The 22977-nt window shown below is 51.7% G+C and overlaps 5 protein-coding genes across 5 annotated transcripts; 2 read left to right on the top strand and 3 right to left on the bottom strand.

The window, feature by feature from the left end:
- Positions 1 to 5839: 5839 nt before the first annotated feature.
- RSN1-0 (Uncharacterized protein) lies at positions 5840 to 8996 on the bottom strand (the record flags this gene model as incomplete). Its single annotated transcript, XM_036646635.1, has 6 exons — positions 5840 to 6792; positions 6843 to 7238; positions 7299 to 8294; positions 8346 to 8638; positions 8690 to 8931; positions 8988 to 8996. 6 exons carry the CDS (start codon positions 8994 to 8996, stop codon positions 5840 to 5842), a joined length of 2889 nt encoding a protein of 962 aa, XP_036488617.1.
- A 1998-nt stretch (positions 8997 to 10994) lies between these two features.
- On the bottom strand, positions 10995 to 12196 carry DIT1-0 (Spore wall maturation protein DIT1; the record flags this gene model as incomplete). Its single annotated transcript, XM_036646634.1, has 3 exons — positions 10995 to 11258; positions 11320 to 11705; positions 11767 to 12196. 3 exons carry the CDS (start codon positions 12194 to 12196, stop codon positions 10995 to 10997), a joined length of 1080 nt encoding a protein of 359 aa, XP_036488616.1.
- A 1035-nt stretch (positions 12197 to 13231) lies between these two features.
- On the top strand, positions 13232 to 19760 carry MFS2-1 (MFS siderochrome iron transporter 1; the record flags this gene model as incomplete). Its single annotated transcript, XM_036646633.1, has 9 exons — positions 13232 to 13466; positions 13517 to 13569; positions 13629 to 14048; positions 14104 to 14326; positions 14389 to 14807; positions 14877 to 17041; positions 17699 to 17806; positions 17975 to 19679; positions 19758 to 19760. The coding sequence occupies 9 exons, from the start codon at positions 13232 to 13234 to the stop codon at positions 19758 to 19760; spliced, it is 5331 nt and encodes a 1776-aa protein (XP_036488615.1).
- An 88-nt stretch (positions 19761 to 19848) lies between these two features.
- Positions 19849 to 21408, bottom strand: BOT5-1 (Acetyltransferase BOT5; the record flags this gene model as incomplete). The annotated part of the gene is made up of 3 exons (XM_036646632.1): positions 19849 to 20681; positions 20745 to 21117; positions 21166 to 21408. 3 exons carry the CDS (start codon positions 21406 to 21408, stop codon positions 19849 to 19851), a joined length of 1449 nt encoding a protein of 482 aa, XP_036488622.1.
- A 467-nt stretch (positions 21409 to 21875) lies between these two features.
- tfdA-1 (Alpha-ketoglutarate-dependent 2,4-dichlorophenoxyacetate dioxygenase) lies at positions 21876 to 22953 on the top strand (the record flags this gene model as incomplete). Its single annotated transcript, XM_036646631.1, has 3 exons — positions 21876 to 21992; positions 22049 to 22249; positions 22315 to 22953. The coding sequence occupies 3 exons, from the start codon at positions 21876 to 21878 to the stop codon at positions 22951 to 22953; spliced, it is 957 nt and encodes a 318-aa protein (XP_036488621.1).
- Between the last annotated feature and the right edge of the window lie 24 nt (positions 22954 to 22977).

Below are 22977 nucleotides of genomic sequence, written 5' to 3'. Positions count from 1 at the left end.
ATTGGGCGGTTATTGAGTGACTTTGTGGTAGTATCGATGGCCCTTTGGTTGGCTTGTGTCTCGTCGAAACCAAATTGATGGTGTTGCTTCTCTATGATTCCGATCTGCTCACAGACAGCGCTCCTGCGATAATACTTCACGTCCTGCCGCTGATTTTATTGAAAATGGATAGACGTTGACGTTCAATCTGCCGGTCTTTTGTTGCAGAGAGCAGAAGGAAGTTTGTGCAAATAAGTAGTAGTTATACTTTTTACTTCAGCACCAGTTTATTGCCCCTATCTCTCGCCAGGGTCTTTCGTGTGAAGCACACCGCCAGATTGAGAGACGATACTCCATTATACGAAAGGCCCCGAGTAGCAGGGGTGGTGGACAAGAAGTCTCAGGACCAGACGGAAGAACCGACAGTCAAAGCGGTCACGCAGGTCCCCGGCAAGATTAGGCCGTTAATTATGCCACTCACAAAATCAACATGTAAAAAGTCAGTGGGACACCAGCAATTTCTACACGCCCCCCGCTTGGTACCTGCATTAGCGTAGGAGATACAAGAAGGCCCGGTTTTCGTCTATGACTCCCCTTCCACGTGAGGGATTGAGGGGTCTGGCTGAGAAACACATAGCCTTCAGGGCTTGAGTTAAGGGTCTGAGAAGGCCGATTCGAGGTTGCCACCGAAGCAAATACCGGATACCTCGTTGCGTCGCTTGGGTGTATGTCGACATATGACAGAATAACAAGAGCAGCAATGATGCTAAGGATGACTGTCCCTCCCGACTGTTTGTTTGAGTACATCCGGGCTAGATTGCCCCGTTTCTTTAAGTTTAGATGAGTGTACTAACCCAAGCGGAAGCATGTGGGGATGAGTCACTGTGAATTAATTGATTCTGCTTGCTGCCCTAAGACGAGATATATCGCTTGGCATAGAGCCATAGAGCTACGCAATCCTTCTAGAATATTTCCGTCCTAGCCGAGCACGCCATGACATCATTGGTAGCATTGAGCTATTGACTGCATTCCAACCATCTCCGCCCTCCGCTCATCGGCGAAATCCGGCCGATACATGTGAGCCGTCAAATCCGATAAACATCTCATGCCCAGGAGATTGCAACAGTCAGATGATGGAAAGTAGGGCGGACGTGAAACGCCCAGCGATGTTGTGGAAGCTGGTGGCGAGCCGCGTACTGGCGATAACGGCATTGAAGTCAATTCCTGACCCACTGCTACTGTACCTTACCCACCGACACTGACGATCGGCATCCTGGCGGGACGACACCACGTGGTGGCAAGGAAGTTTATAGTGTTCAAGCCCCCGGGCGAGGTGTTCGATTGATCGCGGGGAGAAGCTTTAAAAATAGCAGCTGATAACAAGCCTAATCACTCATATAGAAGATCGCGCAGATCACTTCGTAAGAGACTGACGTGGAATAACCGCTTGTAGCAAAATCACTGAGACCTAGCCATGCGGGACTTCTTCATTCCAGGGATTTCTTTGTAGCACAGGCTGCATTCTCCTCTGTACTCTTGGCGATGACATTGCAGAATGATGCCAAAAGCTTAGTCTGGTCTGCTGACGTTTACGACCGGGAAGCGTAAGTGCTGGACAACTTTGACTGGTTCGCCTTCGAAGCAGGGAGGCTCCGACTTTGGTTGTATCACCTCCGTAAACAGCATTCATGTACATCAGGGGCGAACGGCACATGCCTATCTAGGTCTTTGCGTTTTAATTGGGGTGGTTGGAAGGTATGCTGGACTAGGTATGTATTCTGCTGATAGACAGGGTACCCACCACGAATGACACTGAGTCCCAACCACCGATGCCGAGCGGCACAGCGATACTTACTTCAGATTACGCAAAAGTACCGCGCGTTAATTCTGGTCTTGGCTCATTTCTTTTCATGAACGGGTGCTTTGCAAGTTGCGTGTTTTGTTTCACGTTGTTTGTCGCAGCAGAGTATCCGAATTGCCGAACGTAGGTCGGGCTTTGCGGAATGCCAACCTTTGAGGCGGGCCACACTTTGCTGGGTAGCCATCTAGGGTAATGCAATGTCAAGAGCATCAGGCTTACTAGATGGCAGAGAACAGTAAGGGCCTCGGGAGCCCTGTGCCAGTCAAAAAAGACCAGGCCCAGTTTGAGTTCAAGTGCATGTGGCTCGTTTGCTGAAGACTGTTTCTTTTCAATCACGTAAGCGAATAATCTTCAGAAAGCCTAACCGCCATTGTAAACACCTACAATGAATCGAGAATTGGCCGCAGCACCTAAAGCCCTCAAGTCGACTACTAACCCGAGAGAAGAGCAATGCTTTTTGGGCTTCGTATGGACAGCACAGACGTCCGGGTAGGTAGTCATAGAGTAAGTCATTGATTTCACATACGTAAAATTGTTCTTTTCAGCAATAACAATCAGTGTACGATGGCATGTGAGCAAAAATGCGTGGTCCTGCATCATTCGCCGAACTGTTTGCACCCCTGCGTGCCTGTCACCTGTGTGAGAAACGTTTCAGGACCCTTCGAATTAGCTCACTTCCATTACTTCAAGAAGGGCAGAGAGAATGTGGACTTCGAAGGCTATGTTTGTTTGAGTGACCGACCACGGAGTATGTATTACACAACTTGTAGTAGCAACCAAACCCTCACATTACGTTGTAACGTGCGGTTCAGAAAGCTTCTTCGAGAAGTTTCTTTGGGAGTAGATTTGGCTAATTACAGACCGTCTTGTAGGTATTTATAACAGAACTATTGCGAATATGCACCAAAATCCGTCGCTCAAGACCTTAAGCCGCTATTATCAACAGCCTCAAAGGTCTAGTTCCATAAGGTATTCAGATCAAAACCGGCTGGCAGTAGTGTACTATCTGTTCAGCCCGTCTGTAATCGTGGAGAAGGGCGTGAGGCTGAGCCTGAATCATATACGCCCACATACCCGACAATGGATATGTTTAAATGACGGGGTCGCGAGAACGGTGCGCCGCAGAAGACCGCAGGAAAAGCCGCCCCAGCACTCGGTGATACTATCTGGGAACTCATTGTCCTCGTGGAATTAGATACGGGATCAACATTGGAATAACTCGGACACAATAATATCGTTGGATAAAGACAATATTGATACACACAGCCCAATCACTCATAGAACTGCACTTGGTTTTGTCTTCAGTCAGGGCTGTAGCAGAATCTTGCTCGCGGATGACAGTTACCTCTACCAGACGGCCTTTCTTTCCTTTCAGTCTACGTCTGAAGAATCGTAGGACTGTCCAAAATCGTTTTCTTGCACCCCAATCCATACGCCTTCATTTCGTCGAATGAGAATTCTTTCCACCCGGCATCGCGAGCACCGGGGAGCCCCGCACTCCGCATTCGGACAAGGATCTACTACCACTGGGATCGCGGAATGAGTGCAACGGCACTGATGGATTTCAGAGTAGATGTCAGATTGAACTACCGAAGAGAATACGCCGGCGCGGTTGGAACGGAGGGATAGCGACAAGCTTTATAAACAGAACACTTACGCATGTCCATATAAAGACGTACTTCTTTCGATTGTGATTGTTCGTTAATAAATGCTGTGCGTGAGGATATCGTCAGCAGCCACACTGGGTATCCGAAAGTAGCGGTGAGGAGAAGAGCAACTACCATGATTTTGCTGCCTTGTCTCGCCACTGTCTTCGATTTGCACTTCTAGCGCTAGCGGCCGCTATGTCTGGGGGTTTGATTGAACCGAGGCTGCCGGGGCTGAGACCAACATGCAAGAATGACGTGAATGGCAACTGTGGTGGTTGCGGCTGATGGATGGAATATTTCAGGATGGTGTGAAGGAAATTATGGCTACCGGAGACTGGACTTGGCTCTATATGAAGGAGTATGTTTCTACTTATGGTGTGAAGTATGCAAAATGGATCTGGGACTTTGAGACGCGCAGGATTTCATCCAGAGGGGCCTCATGCTCGCGCCAGCCTACAGGCGGTATCGGAGAGACCATTTTGTCAAAGTTCTGTGTGTGAGATCAATATTCAACTGTACACACCGAAGCTGGCATGTCTCACAAAAAATGACGGCAACCTACCGATGTGACGGAAAGGCTTCCAATCTCTCAGGATGCGCGGGTTAAACCCTCAAGCTTCACGGCGGTACTTACAAAGAAGCATTGTTCGTGTTGGAAACGTGGCACAACTTCAACGGGCGTCACTTGGGAAGAAGATGGTCTCCTGACCTCCCGGAAATTGCGCTTACTGTTTGCAAGCATGTCGTCTCTGCTATGATTCAGATTTAACAAGGATCATGGTGGCCACAAATCCAATAGGCTAAGAGGTTTGCGAAGTCTTGAGCAGAAACCGCACACATGCGGGCAAACGTGGTCGTCCAGGATGGATGGCCTTACGTCGCTCCCATCAAGCAGCATGAACTTGTGTAACCCATCTTCCCTGATCAAACGAGCATGGCACCGAAGTAGATTTTTGTCGATTGATCCGCGGGGTGCTTGACATAGAAAGTAAAGACCCGTGGTAGATCATGAAGGTAACCGGGTTTGCGGTATGCTCCAACGTCATCTTGTGATCTCTTTATTTGAATCACCAACAAGAAGACGAGAACCCGGCTCGTGGTGGCTGTGTCTCCGGCCCATCAATCCCGTACAAGCGACGGGAGACATCGTGACGTGAAGCAGTAGTAGCCCTAATCCATCTGGGAATTTGTGGGATGTGGACGCATGTGACCTTCTTTGCCGCTCTGTGCGAGACAGACTAAGAAGAAATAGGCAAGAACGCCGGTTCTTACGCGTGAATATCTATTTGCAATGTCACTTTATCATATCCAGTTGTCTCAATACTTGCCGTTGAGCCATGACCGCCGCGTCAAAGAGGTAAATGGTACCAGATGTGACCGGAATACAATGTGGACGACCAATATTCCGTATCGTAATATGGTTTGGACAGGCCGAAGCCGGAGGATCAGTGTCAGATTGCTTCAGGGAGCCAAACAAGTAGGAAGTCTCGGGGGCTGCGGATTCTCGGAAGCCGCCCCCAAAGCAGGTAGCCCGGCAGTATTAATCTTTCAGATTCTGTAAAGTCTAGCCTGTGGCGAACTGGAGAGCCCGGTGAGGTTGACAATGACTCTCTGACATGCTCTGGCGATGTTCAGTTTGTTGCCTGCAGCCCGACTGGAGCATACCGACCATAGCCACCATGCTAGCCAGGGTTATGAGAACTACCGACAATATGTTCACCATCAATGAACACCTTAAGGCACAGAGAACACATCTTGGGTAAGACGTGGTCGTAAAGATGCACTCACATCGACGGAAGTTTGCAGGCAAATGTAGAAAAATTAGAAGATGGCCAGGCGTTGAGGTAATATCGGCAATCGGTCACGCGTTGGATCACTTGGCTGCGGCAAGGCAGCCGGCCAGGTCATGAGGCTGATCTGCTTGCACTGCCACCCTGTGCGTGCTGCCTTCGTCTAGCCGAGAAAATACACTTCGCCCAGACAGCCCAGCCTGAACACGTGCACATAATCAATATTGAAGCACGTGAATCAGACACACATCCCGGGCAGAATGACTTCATCGAGGGGGCTTTCTACATTTCTCTGCAGAAGTGACATCAATACGAGTGTGAGTTTGGTGCGAAATCGGAAGCGGATGTGCCAAGATGTGGCTTCACTGGACCCGCAAAGCACTGCTTCTTGCTCCAAAATGCAGAAGCTACGGCAAAGTTGGGAGAGATGACGAATGATACATATGCTCCCTAGCCAGCCCCGACGGATCACAAGACTGCGATTTGTGGCTGAGTGCAGGTTTATTATATTTGCTCATGTGCCCGATACAAACACCCAACGCCGCGCTTTCAAAACGATTCTAGTACAATACACGGGGCACCCAAAAGGGGGCCTTCTGCAAGTCGACTTCTATCCTACACTTATCATTGAGGTCGGCACCCTCGTCCGAGCACCCCACAACCTTCCGGCAATGCTCCACTTCTTGCCGGCTGACTCCCGCTGGGTCTCGTGGGATCCACAGTACCGGAGGCGGAGATGCCATTTCCGGTGGCCAGTAGGCTCGTCGAGCGTAGTCCGGAGGATAAGTCGCCGTTGGGTCTGGGAGATCATTGGGAATCAGACGACGAAGAGTGGCAAAGTCGTCAAATACACCCGGATGTAACCAATGGAGGAGGAAATTGGGTTTGATGGACGGGTCCGGCGCGATCCAGTAAGTAAGATATCCAAGGGGACGCGCCAGGCCCCAATTGTTGGCGGCTTCTTGGGCCTTTTTAAGAATCTGGCCACTGGACCAGTCGGTGACGGACACCATCAAACCACTTGCGCCCTCTACCCCACGGGTGCCATGGGTCTCATGCGCAGGTCCTTCGCTTTCGTCGATGGGATCCAAAAAGTCCGGGTACGACATGTTGATATCGGCATCGGTGAGGAAGTCGTCTTGAGGGTACTGGTTCATAGGTCCTCCATCGAGCTCTTCCATCTCAAGTGCCAGCGCCCGGGGTATGTTGTATAGCAATGGCGAGACGGCCTCGCGAAGGGAGATGTGCACCAACGCGGTGAAAACGAGGAATGCCACCATGAGAACCATGGGTATGTATGCCTCGCGCAAAACAAACAGGCCGACGAGACATATCGTAGCAAGGTAAAGGCCAACCAGCAGGTGCATGAGCGCACGAGGGTAGACAAGGCCTCTCGTATCAATGGACGCGTTGCTGACGTACATCAGATTGTACTTGTAAACCAGATATATGCAGGAGAACCCAGCTGTCGCAAAGCCCAGGACGACGGGTGCAATGCAGGAGTAACTGATAGCTACATAAGGTTAGCTCACTCCGAACGAAGCAGTCGAGTGGTCGGCTTACCAATGACACCCATGTTGGTGAAGACGGGGAAGACTGCCCCCCAGTGGATTGGGCGATCTCTGTGCCATATCCTGAAAAGACCACGAGGGTTGTCAAAGCTTTTGGCAAGAAGGTGATGGCGGACGACGTCGAAGGCTCGTACTAGAGAGGCGGCCCCCACCGCCAAGCATTGGATTAGGATGTATGAAATGTAGAAGTTGGAGGCTTTTGGCAGGTTCTCGGCAAGAAGGTCCTTGGCTGAGAGAGGATCCTTGAGAACTTGTGTGAATGCAGCTGAGGCCGCCGATGTAAGCGTTGTGACGAGGAATACTTGCACTACTTGAAAGGCGAAGTAGGCATGTTGAACGAAGAGCTCGATCAGGGATAGAGATGGTACTCCAGCAAGTCTGGCGCATCCTGTACATAGATTGATTAGCAAGAAGATAGATACGACGCAGGTGAAGGGGGTTGGCCCACCTCTCAGGATCCATGGAACAATCGCCATGAGGAACGACAGCGCCAAGGCAGGCAGGAGACCGCTGATGATGCCAGTGACTGCATCGGGCAATTGCACAATCCACGATAAGAACGGGAAAGTTTCGGCAAGGAATTTAATGTTCGAGATCACACCGACGAACGCAGAAGGAACGGACCAGAAGATGATGGCGGTAGCGATGGCGGTTCGCATCAGGAACCCTCGAACGATACGCTCGAACCACTGCATCCTCAGAGAGCTCCAGACAATCTCGTCGGGCTTCATGCCGATATGACGTGGTGACATGTGCAGTGGTCGATTATGTGCGAGAGTCTGGCAGGCACGTTCGGCGTCGGCCTGGGAAGAGAACTCGACGAAGGCAGCAGGCAGTCGTCGACCTTCGCCTTTGAGGAACCCGCGACGGAGCTTGTTGATCTGCTTCGTCAAAGCCTTGATGCGGTTCCGAGTCCACTTGATGGTATCGACGCGACGGAAGAAGTTTGCCAACGGTCGGTGATAGGGGCGCTCGTCAGCGCCGATCCATTGTGCAGCAACTGAGCCATTCACATCTGGCAAGACAGTATTCTCGTGGTACGGGTAACCCTTCTCGGCATCGGCAGATTCTTCCGATCGCGAACTCGAAGTCGGACTTGACACGGTCTCAGGAGCCGTAACTCCTGCAGCTTTCAGTTGCTTGTTGCGACGCTGATTCGCCATCTTGATTAGGCGAATCTCTGCCTTTTCTAATCGTGCAGCCGTCTCGTCCCGCTCCTTCACAAGTCTCTCCAGGTCGCTCGTATCTCGAGGAATCCAGACATTCTTGACGGTGTCGCCAAAGACTTTTCGAAGGCGAGCAGCGTCCATGTACTTCGGGGGCACGCAGCTGAACAGGACTGTTCTGGATGACAGCCTTTTGGAATAGTATGGTGATAATAGATAGGCATGACGGAGGTTGATGTAGTATATGCACTCGCGATAGATGGTAAATAGGATAAATCCTGGCGCAGTTGTTAGGATACGATTGTGCTTAGTAGGGTCTTGGAACTGACCGAAGAAGATCCACGCGATGATGGCATGTGCGAAGAATATGTGCGAGTTTTTGATGTTACCGATTGTGATGCGATCCAGCTGCGTGAGACCACCACCTCCACTGGCATGAATGGACATCAATGTTGGCCATGTGATGCAGCAGCCAACGAAGCATATCAAAGCGAGGACCTTGAGGTAGCGCAGGAACAGGAAAGCATCCAGCGTTGATCGATTCAGGATGGCGGTGTCGGGTTCCCTCCAGAAGGGTTTGACCCAGTCCAACCAACCCTTGGGCAGGGGTATGCTTTGTTCACTACGAACATGTCAGTTGCGATGTCAACATAGGGACATGAAGGGTTCGTACTGCGAAAAGAGACTCCTTAGAATAGTCCGCGGCGAGTAGACGCGATGGCTTCTGCGTCGCAGGATCCAGAAGACGAGGATACAGACGACAGCGTAGATGAGAACGGGCACGAGCGTGCTGACAAGCGACATCAACGATGACGAGTCAGAGCCGTCAATCTGGAGTTTGCTGAGGGTTCCGCCCGTGGAGTTGTCCCGGGCGGATCCCACTCGGCCATCACCTGACGAGCCATCGACGGAGGGCTGTTTGCGGTCAGTCGGAAGCCGGGCCGGGGGGATCGTGCATCCAGGTGTCTTACAATGTTCATCGCGGCGGTGCTCCCACAACATGTCTCTCGTGGAAGAGTCTGCCCAGCAGGTACCAACGCGGCGGCGCAGTCGGATTGATATGTCCGCTGATGTCGATGTCGTCAACGTCGCGGCCCGGTAGATGCTAACGGATGCTGTCAGACGAACGGAAATTTGGCGGGGGCATTCGCCTCGTTAAAATCGGCAGAGGACCCCCGCGTCCTTGCAGCTCTTAGCGTGGAGGGTGGTCGAATTGGATCATTGACGGTGGCTGGCCGTTGCAGGTTGCGGCCGCCTTTGTTGGCCTCGAGGCGTGTCAAAACCCACAATCCGAATGGCGTGGTCGTTCGCTACGATCACTGATGTCGGCTAGCACCGAGGAGGGCGGGAGGACAATAGGCGTCCACGTCTTATCGCTACTGGATACGTTCGGACGACCTGAAGTGATTGATGCGCGATGACAGGCGGGTGGACGTTTGGCAGGCGGAAAAAGGAAAAGAGTCGAGATGATGACAGGGGATACGCTAGCCCCGTTTCGATAGTAGACTCGCGTAAGGTATGGGTCTGGACCCGCCGACGGGGGTCCACATGGCAAACCGAGCCACCCATTGGCTCCCTCCCGCTTGGCGTCATATCAAACCTTACATAAGCATTCTCTTGGACATGATATCAGGGTCTTGGCCAATGACAGTCCTCTGCTGGAGGATTGACTTTCTGACTAAGGACAGCCGATTCAGGGGTCTTGCCAGTTGCAGCCAGTCGGTGTGTGATGTCTCGCGCAATGCCGAGCCAAGACACCAGCTAATTCCTCAAGGCGCGTCAACTTCAAAGGAACAAAAAGAAATGCTGCCCACTTATCGGAAGAAATGCTCGAGGGCGAGGAAAAATCAGGTTTCCTCAACGAGCTAGAGAGAACTCCCCCACAGAGGCTGAAATCTAACCAATGTGGAAGCTCGGTGTTTCCGGACGCAGCTCCGATTTCGAGGGGATCGCCAAAGATTTTCCCAGATTTCAGCTGCAGTCTTCAGCCGCCTTTTCCCCTTCGAGGAACCCCAACAACGTCTTTCGATAGTCTAGACCATCTCCTTCCTTCGTCCATCCTTGAAAAGTCCGAGCTCATCGCACCCCGCCTGTGTTGGGCATGCCAAGTCCCAGCCTGGGGGGACTTTGTCACGTCGATCGGGTGCGCGGCTGACATGGAGATGGATGCCTGAAGACTTATCTGATGCAACGTGAGCTTCGAGGTGGAATCTCGGACTCGCATCAACTGTGTGAAAAGGGCATAAACCTCTTGGAAAATGAAAGAGTAGGTCATTTCCCACGATATCCCGACACCAGAGAGGGCAAAATTCGACGGCGGCGGGGCCTGTTGTCCACTTGCGATGCTTCTCTGCCAACCCGAAAAAATAGCTAGTGAGGGTAAAATGATCGGTTCGGAATCGGGGTATCGGCAATGGGTTCCCCTAGTACCGTTTTGTGGTGGATCACGGCTAGCTCTAGACCGGAATGCGTTAATACAAACGGCGAAAAGCCGATCGTGTGGCCAAGATGCCTTCCTAGACGCGTCTGTTTTTGGACTTGAGAGGCTAGACCAAGAAGACATTTCCGAGGACTCAGTGCAGAGCGGAGCACAGGGGTCAACAAGCTGTGCAACGTTGTAGGTGCGCGGTTTGGACTCGAAAGTTACGACTCCATTGGGATAGAGTTTTGAATGATAAACAAGATGTGGTAAATATCAGTCATCAGAATTTCAGAGAGTAACAGCCATCAACCGAGAGAGGAATGAAGCGCCATTAAAGCCACGTTGACGACGCAAACTAGCAGGCAATGGGGAAGAAAGACAGGGAAACTTGGTATAAGAAACTCCCGGATCTTGCAATTCTATTGGTCCTTGTGACAGAGCTGTGAAGCTATCTAATAATGAGCAATCTTTCAAACAGACAACTAATCCGCAATCCACCCCTTCTATCATACCATCGCAACAATGTCGGCGTTCTTCAAGAGTGTTTACCGAAGAATCAAACTACTTGTACCTTCTCCTTAAAGTAACTCGGACGGCCATCCTCATAAATAATCTCCATGTTCTCGTCCTTTTTGAAGTCGCCCATTGGGGCACTCGTCCACTCGCCATCCGCCATCAGTGCAACGCTGCAATGCCACGGGGTCGTGAACCCGGTCTTGGTGTTGAGCAGGCTCATCGAAACCTTGTGCTCGCCGGTGGACTGGTGGATGGAGAGACGCAGGTAATTGGGGAACGCATCCTTGACGGCGCCAGCGAAAGCCTACGATGGATCAATGGACCAGTCCAGCCACTTTCTGCAGGAGATAAAGAAGTGTGCTTACATATCCTCGGATCAGCATTTGCTTGGCCAGGAACTTCACGTCCCGCTTGTAGCCGTTGGTGGTTCGGCCCTTGCCGGTGGGGAACACATGCTGCAGGTCAGATTCCAAGAATCGGCAATAACCGCGATAGGTCATCAGCGTGTCGGGGTTCTTTGCGATTTCTTGGTCAATGTCGAGGTCGTCCTTGCCGTACTTGTTCAGGAGATAGCGGCGGAAGTTGGTGGCGTTGGCAACGTAGCGGATCTCCTCAAGTCTGTCTGGCATCGGGAAGTTCATTAGGTCCCGAAGCCTGGAGAAGCCGATGTAGGTGAACCCCTTTTCCACTGCCATGGCCCGCAGAGCTTCGCCGTAAGCCCAGGTGTCGCGATCCGGGATGCTCAGCAAATCTGCCACCAAACTCATCAGTTTCACAGACGACAAGGCCAATCATCAGTAGAGTTGACCAACCGTTGTAGACGAGACCGTCAGAGATAATAGTCAGCTTAGCTCCTGGGGCGTAGATTTCACCAATGCGGATGCACATAGTGTTCAAGCGCTCAAGAGCCAGTTCTTCGGCTTTATCGGGAAGATTGCCGAGGACCTTGTAGACCTTGTTTGCCGACTTGAAGGGAAACGCTGGAAGACACATGTCTACTTGCTTCCCAGCCGCGACGAACTGCTCGATGACTCTGACGAACTTGGGCACACCAGCAGTGAGCCTGTCCATCGTGTCGTCAAACTTGTTGAGGGCATACTCGAAGATGATGGCCAAAATCTTCTTGGAAGTCTCGGTCATCTCTTCGGTCACCTCCAACCCAGGCTGAGGGGCACGAGGGAGCTTGGACTCATCCAGGGTGGACCTGGTGATGGGGCTCTGGATGCTACCAAGGAGATGCATGGTGAAAGCAGATGGTAAAGAACTTGATAGAGAAGAGAAAGAGTTTGCTCGAGATGAACTGGTGTTTGGCCTGTCGATGTCTTCTGAATTTGGTCTCGGTTAAGAGCAGGGCTTGCTAGATATACAGATCCACGTGGATTTGAAGAGCCTTCGGATAGATGCTGCAGTTTCCAGATACCCGAGAATGCCGTCCCAAAACATAGCCAAACACCCAAGCAGCCTTAGAAGGCGCGTTTCACCATTGCAACCTTTGGCAACTACATCGAATGTTCATGATCAGTAAGACAGGATCAAGACTGCATACGGAACAGTCTGCGCCTCCCATACGCCATCACTATGGTGTGCCCACCACTGGACATGAGCGAAAGTTGGCCGTGGGGGCATGGTGAGATTCCCGACTCCGCCAAGCCGGTGCCTCATGTGGGCGCGGCACAAACCGACTTGGGCGTCAGCCCGCCTGCGGCTCAAAAGTCTGTTCTTGTTGCACTTCCAAGGACGACGACTCCACTTTTAGGACCCATTCTGGCTGTACGATGCTTCTAATGCTGCGTTCGGCATGCAAATTCTGAGATGAGACGAACATCATCTCAGCTTACACGGGCTTTGCCGGCGGGATTTCCAAGCTGTTGTGCCTCTGCCCAGCTGTTGTGTGGACGGAAGAACTAGCACAAGTCCATCCTTTGATCCGCTCGCATCCGGAGCAGTGATGTGCGATTAGAAATGAACGGTGAAGGGTTGGAGACATTTTTGTACGTCGAACGAGGTAAGCTTACTATGCGTCATGGATGAGGAACCATAGAGATAGGCGGAGGCAGTGTTGGTACGGACTTTGTGTAGCCTCACTCGCCTTTCGGGGTTCCAGTAGCCGTCCTAGCAGATACTAGTTTGGGAGAGGTTGGATAGTATCATTTACAAGCAATTCCCATATCATTCACTCTCTCCCGTGTCTATCTGGATGAGTTAGCTCTTCAAAATACTCTTCGAACCAAGTTGAGTCTTCGCCACTTCAACTTTATCTCTTCATCTTTGACCACAATGGCAATCCCAAAGAACGTTGGCAAGAGGCTTATCCCTCAAATTCTTGATGATTTGGCTGCATCTGAGCCAGATCGTCTTGTATTTTCGATGGCAATGTCCTCAGACATCAGTCAAGGCTTTCATGACGTTTCTGCTTGTCAATTCGCTCAAGCTGTTGACAAGACGGCTTGGTGGCTTCACAAACAAGTTGGAAACACCGGAGAGATCCAATCTGTCGGTTACATCGGACCTCGTAACTGCTGATCTCCCAGAACCGTGTTGCTTTTGACTAATGCCTGTCAGATGATCTCCGCCACATTCTGTTGACATATGCCTGCGTCAAGGCCAACTGCACCGTACGTCAGACTGCGTGAATGGACACTGTCAAGTAACTTACACCGTTGGGGGTGACCAGGCATTATTCCTGTCCGCAAAGAACAGCACCGAGGGGGCTCTTGCTGTCCTGCAAGCGGCCAAATGCAACATCTGGGTAAAGCCTCATGGGTCGAGCTACCCTCTTGTTGACGATCTCCTGCAACAGCGGGACATGCAGGTCCTCGACTTGCCCGAGCTTGATGAACTACTTGATGCGGAAGGTACTGAGCCATACCCCTTTTACAAGACTTTCGACGAGGCGAGCCAAGAGCCTTTCTGCCTTCTCCACACATCGGGTTCAACGGGGTTGCCGAAGCCCATTGTCTGGTCTCACGCCCTGATCGGAACAATGGATGCCGTCCGGCTCCTACCACCAACAGAAGGAGACGGCGGTATGGCCCCGTGGACAGACAACTGGAACGATGGTGACAGGATCTACTCCTCATTTCCCATGAGTCATGTTAGTGCTTCCTCTCAAAGTCAATGCGATCCACGTGCTTACCAAACCTACTCAGGGAGCTGGTATCATTATGGATATTCTCTTGCCCTCGCTCTTCAATCTTCACTGCATTTTGGGACCGCCTGGTGTCATACCCAACATGAACCTCATAGACTTCCTTGCAGAACACGCAAAGATCGATATCTGGAGCATGGTGCCCTCGCTGGTGGATGAGCTTGGAGAAACCCCAGACGTCTTGCCGAAGCTTCGGTCTTCCAAGTTCATCTGTGCATCCGGTGGTGAGTACATGATAATGAATCCTTCAAGTAGACGATTGTAAGCTGACGCAGTCATGGCTCAGGTCCTGTCAGTCCCGTCAGCGCGTCCAAAGTCAACAAGGTCATCCGAGTCCTGAACCTCACAGGCACAACAGAAGGTCTCTTCATTGGGAATCTCTGGGTGGGCAGAGAAGATTGGCTCTACTTTGCATTCCATCCTTTCTCGGGCTTCGAATTCAAGGAAGTCGAACCCGGCGTCTTTGAGCATTGGGTCCATCGAAACGAACATGGCCCGTTGTTCCAAGGGATCTTCCATACGTTTCCCGACCAGAAGAGTATCAATCTGAAGGATTTGTACACGCAACATCCGACCAAGCCAAGTCTCTGGGCGTACAAGGGGAGAAATGACGACGTTGTCGTTCTCTCCAATGGGTACAAGATTTCTCCCTTAGACACGGAGGCACTGGTCACGACCCACCCTGCTGTTGAAGGCTGCATCATGGTAAGCAAGCTTTGCATCAAATTATTGGTTGTTGTCAGCACTTAGGATTCATATCTGACACTGTCGCAGATCGGTTCAAGTAAACCTCAGGCAGGTCTTCTAATCGAGCTGAAGGATCCATCTTCAAAGACGACCGAACTTCTGGACAGCATCTGGGCTACTGTAGAGCGAGCCAACTTACTCTCTATGCACAAGAACCAGCTTCAGAAAGACTACATCACCTTCGCTGAACCAGAAAAACCGTTCATTCGTACCGACAAGCGAACTATCAAACGACGTGCTACGCTAGAGCTCTACGCCAACTACATCGAGCGCTTCTATGATTCACGCTTGGAAGAGGAAGATTCGCAGGTTAATGCCATCGACACCAGCTCTGTGGTGTCTATCACTCAAGCGATCAGGCAGATCTTCGGCTCTCTTTCGCCAACCCTCAAGAACGCGTCGCCCGATGCAGATGTTTTTAGCGTGGGCCTAGACTCGCTCCTTGTATTCCGAGCCGTCAAGATCATCCGTGTAGCTACTGGGCTACAAGACAAGCTTTCGCCTCGGCATCTATACGCTAGCCCTACGCTCGGCAAATTTGCTGCCACGATCTCGAAGTTGGTGGCTGAGAAAAAGCATGCAGCGGGCAAGAATGCCTCCGCATCAGACGAGGGTTTAGACCCTACTGTGGTCAAAATGAGGAAGATGATGAACGCCCACAAGTCGCGCCTATCGCCCAAAGTCAACCCATTTGACTTGATGAACCCCAACATCTACGTGGGCATGAAGTTCTACATACCGCTGCGCGAAGACGCACGGTGCGAAGATGTCTTCAACAGGCTGCACGATGGGCTTTACAGGACTCTTGAACTCATTCCAGAACTTGAAGGCAAGGTCATGCGCTGCTCGCCGCATGAAACGGGCTACAAGAACGGCGATCTTCGCATCACCTTACCCCTGATTCCGTCAACCGCGACTCCTGAAGCCAACTTCAAGAACTCCCCGCTCAGGCAGCTGCGCTACAAGGATCTCTCCAATGTGCTTCCTTCCTTCGAAGAATTGAGATCTGCCGGCTTTGTAGCGTCGGCCTTCCGCGACGAAGTCGTCATCGACTGCCCTTGGTTTCCGACGCTCCCGGCTGAGGTTCTTGTCGCGCAGGCAAACTTCATCAAGGGTGGGTGTATTCTCGCCATTAACATCCACCATGCCGCAGTCGATGGGATGGGCGCAATCACAGCCCTGAGAGTCTGGGCCGAGAGCTGCAGATATGTTCAGGGTGACATGTCAGCCACTTGCGACTGGCTTGATCCTGAGAGCCTCAACAGGAGCCTGCCTCACATCCTCTACGAACTCGAAGGCTATGCCAAGCCTGCACACGAGGTGGACCCTAACGTCTGGGGGTTCTTAGGATTCCCAGATCCTGCAGAGCTTCAGAACGGAAATGGTCCGGTGAAGGTGGCAGCGCGTCTCACGGAGTCTACATTCCCCACACCACCCCCATTCCCCCGCAAGTTTGCCTGGCCACCCGTTCCTCCGGCTGATGGTCGCCATATGAAGCCCACCACGTTTCTCGTTTCGAGCGAAAATGTGGAGAGGCTTCGACAGATGGTGCTTGCTGACCCGGAGGCCAAGGGGGCTGTGACATCCATCAGCGACGTTATCCAGGCCTTCTTCTGGCGGGCTGCGATCAAGGCCCGTTACCGTGTTGCCAAGGAGATACATGGCGGAGAATTCGGGCCAAAAGACAATGCGATTGTGGAGATGCCCATCGATGCTCGCCCCTATTTCTCCTCTCTGCTGCCTTCATCTTTCATGGGCAGCTGCTTGGTGACCAACCGACCCTACATGCCGGTCGAAGAGCTTTGCTCACCGAAGACGAGCCTCGGACGTATTGCTTACCTCTTCCGCGAGGCAGCCACTCACATCAATCCCTCCCTGGTTCATGACGCCTTCACTCTTCTCCAGTCTGTGCCCGACTACGGTATGCTTACCAACGCTTGCATGGGGTTGGCGGGGATGCACTGCATGATGAACAACCTGATGCTCTTCCAGACGACCGAAATTTCGTTCGGCGATGAGTTCTTTGAGAACCAGGGCACACCTGACACCATGAGGATTCTGATGGACCGGTTCAACACGGCTTTCAGGCTGCTGCTTATCCACCCTATGCGTGATGATGGTTCTGTGGAGCTATTGCTGGGCACGCTCCCCGAAGAGTTCGAAATGTTGACAGCCGACGAAGAGTTTACCAAGTACGCCGCTTTTCTTGGTTAGTCACTGAGGCGGTTGAGATACTTCTTGTTCCGTCCATTGGGGTCACATAGAATCACGTTACATTAGACCATGAAAAAAGCACCTTGCGTCATAATAGACTGAGATACTTCTTGCGCCGATTGTTCACAAATGGGGTGTTTTGTGGAATCTTTGGTGGCAGTGAATACCTTATACAAGCCCTAGACAATAGATTCTTTCTGCTACGTCGGACTATGGGTCATATTGCCCTTCAAAGTAGGTAGTCGTTTTCAGCCTTACCTAGATACCTCATCTGATCGTGGGATGTTTCTTGGCCAGATTTCATGTGATGTACCCATGCAGGCCGACATTCCATTCTGAAGCATGCTTCGTTTGCCACAGTGTTGCACATGCTGTTACCCAAAATCATCACTAGCGCTGCTGTGTTGAGCAAATTTGAGGCTGTAAGCATTACAGCCTACCTGATAGGATTGTATCATTCTCTGCTCCGAAGCCCTTGGCGCATGTTGTGGATCAAAATCTTACATTTTCTCAGGGAATTTGTGGTCGAAGCCTGTGTGTTCGCCGATTGGGGTAATGCAGAATCCTGGCTCACTCCCCCACGCCGTGCCGACGGCCGGACTAACCGGGACGAACCCGTGCTGACCCCATTGCAGCGGTTCGGTCCTGAACCACATTTTCCATGTTGTGGATCAGGTCCCGTCATCTTCATCCCTGCTCGGCAACCTTCGTTCACACCACACTTTGGATCCTGCCGAAATACCGTAAGCGTCAGCACGCATCGGTGAGCAGGTTTGAGCAAATCAACAATAGGATTGCAGAAACGAGGGCAGAGTCGCTGAAGGCTTTTGTACTGAGATTCGACGAAGACATTCATAATGATCCTGTTTCTGCCCCGTTCACCTTGTCTATGCCATCCTTCTGATCGTTAGAGCTTTTGCCAGCATGGATCAAGGAAAGGACCCACAGGGTGTGCCATCGCCATCGCTGTCGCCCCCAAGCACAACAACCGACAAGACCGACACACGTATCAGCACAACAGCTTACATCAATGACGCTTCTTCGGGGTCTGACACCGACCAGCCTGAGGCTCAGACCGGTGTGCAGAACATAGAAGCTGTAACTTCGACATGGACGACATCCTCCTTGGTCATCGCTTATGTGATGATCTGGGTCATCTACTTCGTCATGCTCATGCAGCAGGGTGCCCTAACCGCCCTTACACCTTTTGTTACATCCGCCTTTCGACAGCACTCCTTGACGCCAACCGTCGCCGTCATCAGTGGCATCATCGGCGGAGTCTTCAAGCTTACCCTCGCCAAGATCCTGGATGTTTTCGGACGACCGCAGGGCTACCTCCTATCCATCTTCATAGCCACCCTCGGACTGGTGATGATGGCTGCCTGCAACAGTGTGGAGACTTATGCAGCTGCCCAAGTCTTTTACGCAGTTGGTCAGAACGCACTGCTGTACAGCATTTCTATCTTTGTTGCAGATACTTCATCTTTGCGGAATAGGGGACTTATGCTGGCTTTCACTTCCTCGCCAAACCTCATCACCACATGGCTCTCCGGCCCGATTTCCCAAGCCTACCTCACAGGACCAGGGTGGCGATGGGCATTTGGCACTTTCTCGATTGTCGTACCTCTGTTCACGCTTCCCCTCTTCGGACTCTTTGCGTACAATCTCACCAAAGCCAAGAGACTGGGAGTAATCTCCAAGCGCACCAGTCAGCGGACTACGTTGGAATCCTTATCCTATTACTGCCGAGAATTTGATGCTGTAGGACTTTTCCTCATGTCAGCTGGCTTGGCATTGTTCCTTCTGCCCTTCAACATCTACTCCATGCAGGAGGAAGGATGGCGATCTCCACTCATCATCTTCCTCCTGGTCTTTGGTGTTGTTCTTCTCATAGCATTTGTCATATGGGAGAGAGCGTTTGCCCCCATCACGTTTATCCCCTATTCTCTACTATTGGACCGAACCGTCATCGGTGCATGTGGCCTCTCAGCCGTTTTGTTCACCAGTTACTTCATCTGGAACAGCTTCTTCAGTTCCTTCCTTATGGTTGTCAATAATCTCGATGTCACCAAAGCCAGTTACGTCTACAACATCTACGCTGTCGGCAACACACTTTGGGGGCTTGTCGTAGGGTGGATAGTACACCGAACCGGTCGCTTCAAGATCATCTCCCTTTGGTTCGCCATTCCGTTACACATATTCGGAATGGGTCTTATGATTTACTTCCGTCAGCCTGATCAAAACGTCGGCTTCGTTATCTTATGTCAGATACTCACCGCCATCGCCGGGGGTACCATCATCATCACAGCAGGGCTGGCTGCGATGGCGGCCGCTTCACACCAGCATGTGGCTGTCGTACTGGCCACCGAAGCCATGTTCGCTGAGATTGGCGGAGCCATTGGTCTGACTGTATCCGCTGCAATTTGGCAGGATGTGTTCGCTAAGAAGCTGATGGAGAACCTGCCGACGGAAGAGCTGGCCAATTTCGTGCCAATCTATTCGGACCTCGCCACGCAATTGATGTACCCAGTGGGCTCTGCTACTCGTAAAGCCCTCCAGTTGGCGTATGGTGAAGCTCAAAAAATGATGTTGATTGCCGCTACTGCCATCTGGGTGGTAGGCTTTGTGGCGACTTTTGCTTGGCGGGATATTAATGTCAAGACTCTGAAGCAAGTCAAGGGGCATGTAGTATAGTAGTTCGATTTGCTACATAGTTGAGAGCATCTGTAAAGATCGCCCGATTGCTGCCCTCGTCCAGTGGAGCTTTCATTATTGAGATCTGAATTCAGACTGAGGATTCTATTTCCTTCTCGATCAGGCGCCAGGTCTTCTCAGACACCAACATCTGTGCGAGATAGTTGCCACCATGGTCCTTGCCCTGTATATAGATCAGACACGGTGGGTGCATCTTCATCTTCGGAGTGTTGCACTGCCACACGATCTTGCCTCTCGGCGTTGTCCGAATCTCATGACTGCCACCGTCTTTGATAGCTGGACTGAAGTCAATGACTTCATGGAATCTCGCCTTGGACACATTAGACACGGAGACCACAAAGCCGTTTGGCTCAGTAAACTGCTTCGTGCTGCCACTCTCTGCAACGGCGTTGTAAGTGAGCCGAGTCGAGGCGTAAACCTGCGCATCTGTGAGCTGCGACCTCACTGAGTTCCGAACTAGTGCCACAGCCCTGCCGAATGTTCCGCGAAGGAGCTCAAGGGCGTTCGTATTGGTCCAGTTGTAAGCAACAACATTCGAGACGTAAGCGAAGTTTGGGGGCATATCGTTTTCATGAAGACGGCCTCGGAGGTCCAGGGCTGTAGAAATAGATATGGGCTTCGAGGTATCCTTTTCGCTTATGTGGGAGCATGCGAGACGCGACAGCCATGCTGTCAGGATATCCCCATCACTCAAACGCTCCGTTGCCTGTCCGTCCTTCTCAAGATCCTCTTCGGCACGCTTACGCAGCTTTGCCAAATAAGCAGCTGGGATAAAGAGATTCCTCTGGCGGATACGATTCCTGATCAAATACCACAGAATACCAAAGGTGAACCGGACCACCCCCCAGCCTTGAAGACGCTTATGCTCCCATGTAAATGGCTCATCATAACGCGGAGGAGATGCTTTCGCAACTTTAGCCATGGGATCTAAGGTTGGAAAAGCCATTGGTGTAACATCAGACCTACGACCGGCCAAGATGCGACACCAATTTTCGACAAGTTCGCGTCGGCCCATGCCGTCCGTGACGCTGTGAGGATAGGTGATTGTCACAAACGTTGCATCAGTGAATGTGATGACGTGGAGTGATAAGGCAGGCCGGTCTGTGAAGTTATAGTCGTCGAATGATTTGGCTGCTTCTGGCCCAGCAAGAATGGAATGCAAGTTCTCTGGAGTGTCGATGATCCTCGGCCTTTCTGTTGTCTGGGAGAAATACGAGGGGATAGTAGAAGAGAGTGGGTGAAGCTTCACGCTTGCGGGGTTTGGCTCGGTAGTGAAGTGAACTGCTGGGCGAGATGGAGTGAAAACGTCCGGAATGTGAAGCTCAATTTTGCCATCCTTCTGAGCGTGTGTCAGTGGTCTGGTTGAACTGAGAGACTCGAGACCTACCGTCAACCGAGGCCGACCACCAAGTTTCTTCCAATGTCCGATGTTCAAAAGCTCGGTAAGCGAATCGTGAAGCTTATCAGCGTCAAGGACATCGTGAAAACACATCGACCAGCTCATGATCATCATACGCATCATCCACGAGCTATCCATCGCCGACAGCTGGAATACCGTGTCCGTCGGAACGCGGTCCGGCTGCCGACGCTCCGGGCCCAACACTGGGTTGAGCAAAGATCGCACTCCCATCTCGACAACTTGGCTGCAACTACCACCAGAGGCTCTGACGTCGCGTTGACTGGCGGGGTTTTGACTATTGCTGTGCACGAGAGAGGAGTCAAGTAATATTCTGGCGTTGACAAGAAATTGCGGCTTCTCAACTGGTCCGAAAAACGACATTTCTCCAGCCAGGGGTTGCCCTGTCGGTCAGAAGCTTGTCATGGAGGCATCCGACGCATTGGGCGCGGACGTGACTGGGAATGACTCGTGGAACGGTGGCAGTTGAGATAAGGCGAAACTCTAATAAATGGGCGTGGGTCCTACAGATGAGCGATATCGAAACGTGACGAGAACCCGGCGACGATGACGCTTGTAGGCGGTGAAAAGCCGAGGGTAGATCAGGGGTCCCGTTCGTGCCAAGTGAACTCTATGAACTTCGTCTGAACTTTCCCCTAAGCTATCGATATTCTTCTGTAGCTACAGATCGCCAAGTCATCATGTCTCTCACGATTGAGCCTCTTCATCCTACATTCGCGGCGAGGGTATTGGGTGTAGACTTCTCAAAGCCGATTCCAGTCCAAACATTGGAGGCGATAAAGGCCGCAATTGCAAAGGTGACTTAGAACTTTGCTCAGTCTCGAGAGGAATTTCGCTGAAACTCCGTGGACAGTATGGCGTCTTGGTATTCCCGGCAACAGGACTGGACGACGAAAGGCACGTCGCGTTCGCTGAACACTTTGGCGGGCTTGAGCGGCGAAAGGACACTGGGGCTCAGTCCCGGCTGAAGATGCCTGAGTTGACTGACCAAGGTAATATTGACGCAAGTGGCAACATCATCGGCTCAGCAGATCCCAGAGCGCAAATCAGCAAGGTAAGCAATGAATCCGTTCAAGCTCTTCTGCTTCCTGATGAATGCTTTGCTTATGACACGCGTAGGGAAATACATTGTTCCACGTCGACAGCAGCTTCAATGCCCATCGAGCAAGCTATTCTATTCTTTTGGCACATGAAATCCCACCCAAAGGAGCCGGTGGCAACACCGACTATGCCGATACACGAACTGCCTGGGACGACCTTCCGGAGTCCTGGAAGGAAGAGCTTCTCAGTAAGAACTACATTGCGAACCACTCCTTTTGGCACTCGCGTAAGACAGCGTGCCCCGAGTTCTTCGCTAAGCTCACGCCGGGGAACCACCCCATGAGCAAGCATAAAATTGCCCAACTGCACGAACCCAGCGGACGAATAAATCTCTTCGTTCCATCGCACTGTCACCACATTGATGGTCTGTCCGAGGATGAGGGGAGAGAGAAATTGGATTTCTTGTACAAGCATGTCACGCAGGAGAAGTACGTAGTGTCTATTCCATGGACGGAAGTAGGGGATCTAGTGATGTGGGATAACACCTGCACACTACACAGGGGCACGCCAGTTGTTGGCAGCCATAAACGGGACATGCGAAGGGCGACTGTGTTGGACAGCGGCGCCGAGGCTTGGGGGCTGAATGAGAAAGTGGAGAGGGATTTCGCATTTGCTCCCGAAGTAATGGCGGATGTTTTTCGCTCTCTGTCTAGCTAAAATCTAAGTACATCGGAATATTTA

Source organism: Colletotrichum siamense (genome assembly GCF_013390195.1).
Source record: "Colletotrichum siamense strain Cg363 chromosome Unknown KSG_Cg363_contig10, whole genome shotgun sequence".
Classification (NCBI taxonomy): Eukaryota; Fungi; Ascomycota; class Sordariomycetes; order Glomerellales; family Glomerellaceae; genus Colletotrichum; species Colletotrichum siamense.
The sequence above is the reverse complement of the archived record's forward strand: the minus strand, read 5'-3'. Positions and strand labels throughout refer to the sequence as shown.